Genomic DNA, 9,264 nt, shown 5'->3' with positions numbered 1-9,264 from the left:
ATGATATTGATAGCCATTAGTCTGCACAATGTGATGCTCTTATCCTACTTTGTGATGGTGCATTTCTTTATTTATTTATTTATTCCAAAATAAGTTTCAGGATAACAACATAGTCAAAATAAGAATTTGGACTATGAAAGAATATTAAACTTTTTGATATATTATTATATAGTCTTTTGAGAGTGGACTTTCCTTATATTAAAATTCACATAAAGCATCAAGTGGTACTAGGTTCAGCCTTTACAATAGCATTTTGGTTTGAAAATAACATGTTGGACTTGAAACTAATTTAAGAATCACCTCATATACTAACTCTTATCTATATACAGAAAAGGACACTCAAATGAAAGTATATATATTTATATAAGTTATCCATTTATTGGAATAAAGTAAAAACTCATCTAGGAATATGTTCACATGAACCATACAAATTAAGTGGTCCATAATATAGAGTAAAGTAAAAAGGACACATTAAACAAGTTAAACTCCTATTCTTGGTTTTAAATTGCGGTAATTCTATTAACTTTTATTGTGCAATAAAATGTGACAAATGCAAACTATGCGGGCACAATTACAGTCGCAATACCATTGTAGAGACCTCTAAAACCATTATATTGTGGTCGCAATTGCAGAGCTATGCAGACACAATTGCAGAGACCTTTAAAATTGTTGTATTGCGGCCGCAATTTAAAACCATGCTTCTATTTAAGCTTTAATCCTTGAGAAAGCCAATGTGGCCCTTTTTTATCTTGATCAAATGTGACACTAGAGCTGCTAATTGGTGTAGTAGGATCACTACAATCTCCAACTCTATCTGATTGAAAACAAACATAAGAATTTTTCATACCATTAGGTGAATCTGAGCATCCTAATGGTATCAAATAAGACCTATTTTTCTTCTTCTTCTTATTATCTTGGTTGTTTCCTATACATAAAGTCAAATCCACTTCCATTTCTTCATCACAACCATCATTGCTTATTTTACAACTTTGAAATGCTTCATCACAAACACTTGCTCCACTAAATATGTCTCTCTCAGAAGCTGGCTTTTCAAGATCAAAATCCCTTTGTCTTTTTATTATTTCTCCTGAACAGCTTCCACTTCTTTCTTTTATGTATAGTTCCTCTTTCAAAATTTGGACATGGCTAAATGAAATTTGTGTTGCTTGATTTTGTTGTTGAAGAAAATAAGGATGGTTTATGCCTATGCCATTCATAGGGGTCCAATATTTATTTTGCTTGGTTTCATTTTTTACCTCATCCATTAGCACCTTTTGTACATTGTATACTCTGTGTAGCTCCTTTACCTACAAATTCCAAAATACTAATAAATTTTTCTATCTAGGAACATCTTCAATTAAATTAATGGCATACCATAATATCATTTTATTATGCATCAAACAAAAACATTACTAATAAAAAATATCTAGCACCGACATTTTAAATTGAAGGTGTGTTTAGTATCAAACATATTAGTGTTGTCTACATGTGAGAGTTAGTGTCTCGTACGATGTAACAAATAATAAAAAAAAAAGCTTATAGTATATGATTAAAATATGGACATGAATGCATATGTCATTGAGTGAAGGAATTCTTACACTGATTATGACATCAACATTGTCCCTGTCAAAGTGTAATGATTGAACACTACTAGCAATTTATTGCACAATTTATTTTATTGGGGCATTGAAGGAGATTTTGACAATATGAAAAAAAGTAGCTCTCTCAAATTGGAACCATTCAATCCAAATTCTTAATTTTATCAATATCTGACTCTACCATGTGCTTTATTCCAATAAAACCTATCTGGTATTGAATTCACAACTAAAGAAGCCTAATAAAAAAATTTAATTTGATCAAATCCTATGAAAATTGGTCATCCTTAGCACAACAATCCTGATTAAAAAAACAGTCCAAAGGAAAGTAAAAATTGAATGGCAACTTGAATTTTGTATCATTAAGATAAGAAGATTGCAAAATAGTGCATACAACATTGACATTATACCTGGTTCTTGAAGATGTCCTCATGCATCTGCATTGTCTTTCTGATGGAGTCTATGTAGCTTCTGTCAAGAATCCTATCCATTGGAACTTGCAAATTATTAACTCCAATAATATTGCAATGATTGTTACTCAATTTGACTCCTTTGTTCTGATAATACTCCCAAACATCAACACCACATACAGTACTAAAGTTGTTGCAGTCTATTGAGGGTGCTAGAGGATTTATGGAATATTCAATTTTTGTTCCCATTCCTGAAAAATAAATCAATACTCACAAACTTGTTTTTCAATATTATAAACTTGTTGGTCATTACAAACATTTAACAATTCTGTTATTAAGTTAGCAAGTTAGTTATGATTAATACTCCCTCCGGATTATATAAATCATCAAAATATAAGTAAAATTTAACTAACTTTACCGTATTTAATGTAAAAATAATGATTCCGTTTAACAACAATTTTTCTTATGTGTTTCTAATCTCAATTAATATAGCTATAATATGTGAAGAAAACTAACATTAACATTAATTTGAGTGAAATAGGATTTTGATTCTTTAAGTAAGGTCTCGAAATCGAGTTCTATGGATGAAAAAAATTTGATTGGGAAGAGAGACCTCAATAAAGGCGACAATTCAAATTCTCTGAAGAAGATTAGTTATTAGCAAAATCGATGAATATCAGTAATATGGTTAAAAAAAATTTATGAAAAAATGTGAAGGTGGATCTAAATATCCAAACAGTAAAAATTGATTAAAAAGAAATTGATTGGATATTTTGAACCAAACCAACATGAATTAAAATCATGATCTGAAAATATTCTCTTGCAAAATTTTGTTGCTTCCCTTTTTTATGCATAGACTTATGCTATATATAGCAACTGTACTAGTTTGTTGTTTGAGTAAATTTGTCAAAACAGGGGAGAATTTTGTCAGAGAGAATTTATTATCTTTAAAAAGGTTGAAAAGTTAACAAAAATTTTCCAGAAATTTGATGATGCATGAATTGATGAACATTATATGCAGGCATTTATGTGATCTTTATCCACTATTACTAGATACTATATGATGTATAGAAAAAGTGTCAATTTCTCATTGTGTTTCTCATAAAGCAAGTCTTAATGAAAAGAAAAAGGTTCTTTTTTTTTCTTGCTTTTCTTAGGACAACAACAATAACTAAACTTTATCTATACATGTTGAAGCTAAAATTAAAATTCAAGTAAAATTATAAAACATTACACCCTTCACACATACACTTGAGCTTAAATGTCAAAGACATATACTAATAAGATAAATATTTTTATGTTAATATTCTTTCAATTTTTTCTAGAAAAGCATTAAATCATAGTACTTGAAATATAATTAGAAGTAGATGTAAAAAATATTCACCTGTTGTAAGAAGTAGCAAAATTGCAGCTTTCTATGATGAAGTTCATTGAAAATCTTCTTCTTTCATACCAACATTTTTATCCATAAACTCAATAGTATTAAACCAATACAAATATAACAAGTGACCTATTTATTATGTTTATGATTTTGCTTGAATCATATGGTTGGAAAAAATAAAAATAAAAATATAAGGACGGATGAATCTAAGCACTGAACCACCTGGAGAATTTGAGGAAAGGTCATAGACAGCATGAAGCCAATTGGCAGTTTAGACACTTTTGGTTTGAAACAATAACAAAGCAACAACCTTAATTTTTTTTTTTAAATAATAATAATGGAATCATATTTGTTGAGTTAATAATTTAGGCTTGACAGGCTGTGTAAGGAAGGAAGCAAAGCAAAAGCTGGAGAAGCAATGTGTTTGTATATATGTGTGAGAACATGAGTGATATTGTGTGTGTGTGTGTGAGAGAGAGAGAGGTGTTATAATATAATATGAGTATTTTTGTACTTGTAACAGATATAATTTGTATTCAATCAATTTCATTATGTGTATAAATTTCTATAGATAAGTAATAAACATAAAGAGACAACTATCATAAAATATGATTAGATGTATGTGTAAAAAGAAAATTAGATCGTAATTAAATATTTGTTAAGCTGTTTTATGTTTAATTATTTTAAAAGATGATTTATGGTAGATTGGTATTTAAATATCATTTAAAATTTAAGTTATGATGGATGACGTATTTCAGAAATAGAAATAGATAGCTCATGTCATATACATGGCTTAGATGGTGTTTTTATCTATTTTGGTTTGACAAAAATTAAAGAAAATAAATGTGAGGTGAGTTTTTAGACATGCAATTTTTGTTTTGTTTTTATCAAATCGTTACTAATCAATTGCCATAATCTCCACTTTAAACACAAGGAAGAGAGTAAAATTCAATTTCTAGAAGACAATTTATGTTAATTTCTAAAAGACAATTTATGTTAACTAGAGTTTTAAATTGTAGTTAAGGTCACAAATGCAATTGTGGTTATGACCACGGAAATTGTAGTTATTTCGATTGTTGTGATGTACATATAATTATTATTGTTGTGTGATATATTTTTTATTAATAACAAAAAACATATATTTTTTCTTTTTTTATAATTTAAATATCTCGAATTTTATCTCTAAATTACGTATTTATCTGTTTGTCAACTTTTCATCACTTTCAATTAATTATAATCCTTTCAAATACCCTATAAATCTATTATATAAAGTAAAAGGAAAAATAAAAATAATAATTTGTGTGAGTAATATATGGTTGTTGTACCCATTACGTAGTAAAGTTGAATCGATCTGCAATTTAAAATCATAAAAATTTATCAATGAAAGTTTTAAACCATTTTGAAGTAGCAATATTCTTCGGGTCACTATATTTTATAAACTAAATTAATTTTGAAAATCGAATAAAGATCCTCTTGTAACGTCTTTTAATTCCTCAATGAATCACTATTAGTTTATTGTAAGTTTATGGTTCACTATAATGTGGGAAAGTGGGGACCACAAAGATGCATAATAATGAAAACAAATGACAGTCCTATAACATGAGCCAATGTAGGGCAGTGAACAAGATATTCCAGACAAAGTCTTGTAGGACTTAATCAAGATATGCATGAACAATGAAGCTTAGTGCTTCTTTCTTGTGGGTCCTACCATCATTTTTCTTTTTCTCTCTTTAATTTTATTTATTTTTATATTCAACGATTGAGATTTGATTATTCTTTCCGTACATGAAGAACAATATCTACAGTTATATTATGTTTGAGTTTGAGATTTCACCAGTGTATATGTATCATCATCTATGTACTAATTTCAGGTGTGTTTTATTGGGATTCTAAATAGTCATGAAATTGAAATTGGAACTAGTAAATTCTATTGCTTGGGATTTGAAATTCATAATGACTTTTTTTATAAATATATTCTAAAATTTTGTTGATAACTAGGATTAAGGTTCATGCATTAGCTTCATCTCAAATCAAACTAAAAAATAGACATAGTAAAATTTCACAAATACAATTACAATACAAAAATATAACATGGTAACATCCAATATAAAAAACGATAGTAGTTTAATGAAGATAAAAAAATTACTATATGAAAAATTTTACTATACATATTTCTCTCAAAAACTCCTAATATATATGTAATACATATATACTTTCAAAAATAAATATTTAAATTACATCTCACAATTTTTTAACACAAAAATATAAAAAATAAATAAATAAATCAGATATAAATTAAAAGATTTTTAATTGATATATTATGTTTTAATGCTTATACAACCCATTGCAACTATGGTTAAAAATCTTGGTAGATGAAATAAATATTATGATGTCTCTCATCGTAGTTGCAATCATGGACTAACTCACGTTGAACAATTTGGGACAGCTGCCCCCACTTAAATTGTATTCTATTGCTAATCATGAACTTATTTTATCTTATTTTATTAAAATTAAGTGTTGCTTTCAATAGAAAAATTGAATAATTTATTTTGTAAAAAATTAAATATACAACAACGTGAAAGATAAATTATTAAATATTTTTATGGTCAAAATACATAGATGAATATATTTTTAATAATACTATCAAGTATCAAAATATGATTGCAAAAGAATTTTCAATTTAAAATTAAACCTTACATATTTTGGTGGGAAAAAAAATTGGAAGGACCTTATTAAATAAGTATCAAAAAGTGAAAATGAAGCTTGAAGTTTTTCTCAATGAGTTGTCGGTGGTTATTTGAAGAAAACATAAGAATCAAGATTGAAAGAAAAAGAAAAAGAAAAACTTCCCACCCCAATGTATCATTTTCCTCCAACAGATGAAGGGTGAAAAATAGTACTTCTCAAAATAATTAAAAAATAATAATCTAAAAGGCTTTAAAAGATTCCCAAATTCTGATCCGGAAAATAAGGGCCACAAAATCCTTCTATGTTTCTGATGATTAAGCAATGTATAGATTTTGCTATTTAAAAACATTTACTTTCATCATACATGTGGACATGCCAGTTTGTACTCTTGTTTTCCAGTTCCTATCCAAAAAATCTCCTTGGTAGCTTTTCAGATCACTCATAGTTTTGTAATAAAAGGAACTAAACTACCTACATATTTGATTATGCAAATTACACACAACACAATGCACACGTGGCTTGTATGTATCCTCCTCTTGTCTCAAAATATAAACAAAATTTAAAATATGTTTTATTTAAAAAATTGAACAAAATAATTTCTAACTTTTACTATAAAAATTTTTCATTGGTTTAAATTGAATAATATACGATGTCATATAAATTTGAATATATTAAAAACAAAAATGATAAATATATGAATAAATTTATGGTATTGAAATTAATAGCGTAACACTACAAGAAAACATTTGAATACCTACGGAAAATTAGCCACGGATCAGAATCCGTGGGTAAATTAGTTGTTACCCACGGAAAAACCGTGTGTATTGTTGTTTAAAATAATTTTTTTTTAATTAATTACCACGGTAATTCCGTGGGTAAAATTAAAAAATCCGTGGGTAATGAAAAAAAAATACAATCCTAACTTAAATTTTGCCAAAAATTTTCGTATTATTTTACCTACGGCTTATCCGTAGGTAATGTCTATTTTTTATAAAAAATTTCTGTTTAATTTTTTAAAAAAGGTCCCCAATAGAAACTAAATTAATTTTATTAATTTTAGTAGTGTTAACATAGGCTGCCTTCCAAAACCCAGAAATTTCTCAATACCCAGAAATTTCTCATACCTAGAAATTGTAAACCCAGAAATCGCCTTCTTCCCTAACCCCTTCATACCCAGAAATCGCCTTCTTCCCTAACCCCTTCATACCCAGAAATCGCCTTCTTGTCCGAATCGCCTTCTTCCCTCCCTTCTTCTTGTTCGAATCTCCCTTGTCTGAATCGCCTTCTTCCCTCCCTTCTTCTTGTTCGCATCCCAAAGCCCGTCTCGTTCCTCCGCATCCCAAGTTCGAGCTGCTTCGCTTCGCTCCTTCTTCTTGTCCGAACCCTCCGCATCCCTGCTTCGCTCCACCGTGACGATCGCTATCTCTTAAGGTAAGTTATCTTCCTTTAATATCTTTTCATTTTCTGAAATCAATTTTTACTGAAATCGAGTCTTACTGAAAAAGCCCCAATTTGTATTGAAAACCCTAACTTGATTGCTGTTCATGTTCAATTAGGATAGTTAGGTACTGTGTTCATGTTTAACTGTTGATTTCTAGCATGTGTTAGTTCTTGTTCCATCTCGATCTCCATCATATATTTTTTAGAAAATCTGAATTTGAGGTTGTTTTGATTATTACGTTTACTAGCTGCTATCTGATTCTTCCATATTCAAACTATGTTTCATTAATGGAAGATGAATGCAACGTGTATTGTGATTTTTCACTGCTATCTGATATTGAATTACTTGCTGTTTTTGTTACAATCAAGTGAAGTGATATCTGATATCTGATATTGAATTACTTGCTGTTTTTGTTACAATCAAGTGAAGTGAGTTGTTATAGGGTTTAAGTTAGAGTTGCTCATAGCTTTAGAAAAGTTAGTTGCAGTTTTCTGTTATGGCAGTTAGTTGCAGTTTTTAATGAAGGTGCAAAATTAAATGATGTTGTCACAACAACACTGTCAATTAGCAATCAATTAGGACGTCCTAGTGGGAAGGCCCAAACACATTGGTTGAGTGATGCTGAAAGAAGGTCTGCTCATGTACACATCCTCATCAATTGCAACGAGGTCAAGCCATATATTGAGTAAGTAGTATGTAAGCACACACCCCACATAATTACCAAATACATGTAATAACAATTCTCTCATTATTGACAGCGCCTTTTTGCACTCTAATTCCATTCTTGAAGAAGATCCTATATCTCAAACTCGTATACATGGAGAATTCCCAGAATGGTTTCGTGCGTATGTAAGTGCTTTATTGAAGTTTGTTGCAAATAAATTAGAACTTCTCACCTAACTATTGTGAATATCATGTTTGTATAGGCCATTGACAAGGAAAATGGCGTGACTGACCCTAACTTGTTATCATTAGCTTGGGGTCCTAACTCAATGGTTAAAACTTGGCACAAGTATTACATTAATGGGTACAAATTTCACACAAAAGCTTGGTCTCAGGGTAAGAAAACCATAAATAGTGGAGTTTATGTGAAAGGGGTTACTGGAGGAGGGGAAGATGATTTCTATGGAGTCATCCAACATATCTTCGAGTTGGAGTATTACAAATTGCCTCACAAAGTAGCCTTGTTTTATTGCCAATGGTTTGATCCTAGACGGAACAGAGGAACCAAAGTTCATCCACAATATGATATTGTAGATATCAAGATGAATCGAAAATATGATCTCTATGATCCCTTCATAATTGCACAAAAAGCTAGACAGGTGTATTATGTACCCTATCCTGAAATGCGAACTGATAAGCGTCACTGGGCTGCAGTTATCAAAACAAAGCCTATGGGTCATGTAGAGGTGGATGGAGCCGATGAGGACATGCCATATCAAGATGAAGATATGGCACATGTTGAACAATTAACTGAAATTGAAGAAATGGTTGGCTTGCATGATGAAACACATAGCGATGAAGAAGTCAATGTAACGTTTGTTCCAAATATTCCAATTGATAATGATAGTGATATGGATGATGAAGATGGGGATGATTTTTCAATTGACATTTGAATTTTTAGTAAGTATAAATAGTAGTTGATTGTTTGTATAAATCTTCATATTCTACCTTTTGATATATTAGTTTTAGATTCAAGTTCTTTAATGTTGTAGAGTTGATAATCTTGAATTGTGTTTACTATTGTGT

The 9,264-nt window shown here is 29.6% G+C and overlaps 1 protein-coding gene across 1 annotated transcript; it reads right to left on the bottom strand.

The window, feature by feature from the left end:
* Positions 1-334: 334 nt before the first annotated feature.
* LOC101495820 (uncharacterized) lies at positions 335-3,876 on the bottom strand. The gene is made up of 3 exons (XM_004487894.4): positions 3,390-3,876; positions 2,006-2,256; positions 335-1,307 (listed from the first exon to the last, which is right to left on the bottom strand). The coding sequence occupies exons 2-3, from the start codon at positions 2,252-2,254 to the stop codon at positions 702-704; spliced, it is 855 nt and encodes a 284-aa protein (XP_004487951.1). The 5' UTR covers positions 2,255-2,256; positions 3,390-3,876; the 3' UTR covers positions 335-701.
* Between the last annotated feature and the right edge of the window lie 5,388 nt (positions 3,877-9,264).

Source organism: Cicer arietinum, chromosome 1 (genome assembly GCF_000331145.2).
Source record: "Cicer arietinum cultivar CDC Frontier isolate Library 1 chromosome 1, Cicar.CDCFrontier_v2.0, whole genome shotgun sequence".
NCBI lineage: Eukaryota > Viridiplantae > Streptophyta > Magnoliopsida > Fabales > Fabaceae > Cicer > Cicer arietinum.
This window is presented reverse-complemented; position numbering and strand designations above follow the sequence as displayed.

Bases quoted from the DNA above. Each gene is read 5' to 3' on its own strand.
- LOC101495820 (XM_004487894.4), bottom strand. From the start codon at position 2,254: ATGGGAACAAAAATTGAATATTCCATAAATCCTCTAGCACCCTCAATA. The intron at 1,308-2,005 runs GTATAATGTCAA...TGGAATTTGTAG, and splicing joins AGGACATCTTCAAGAACCAG to GTAAAGGAGCTACACAGAGT.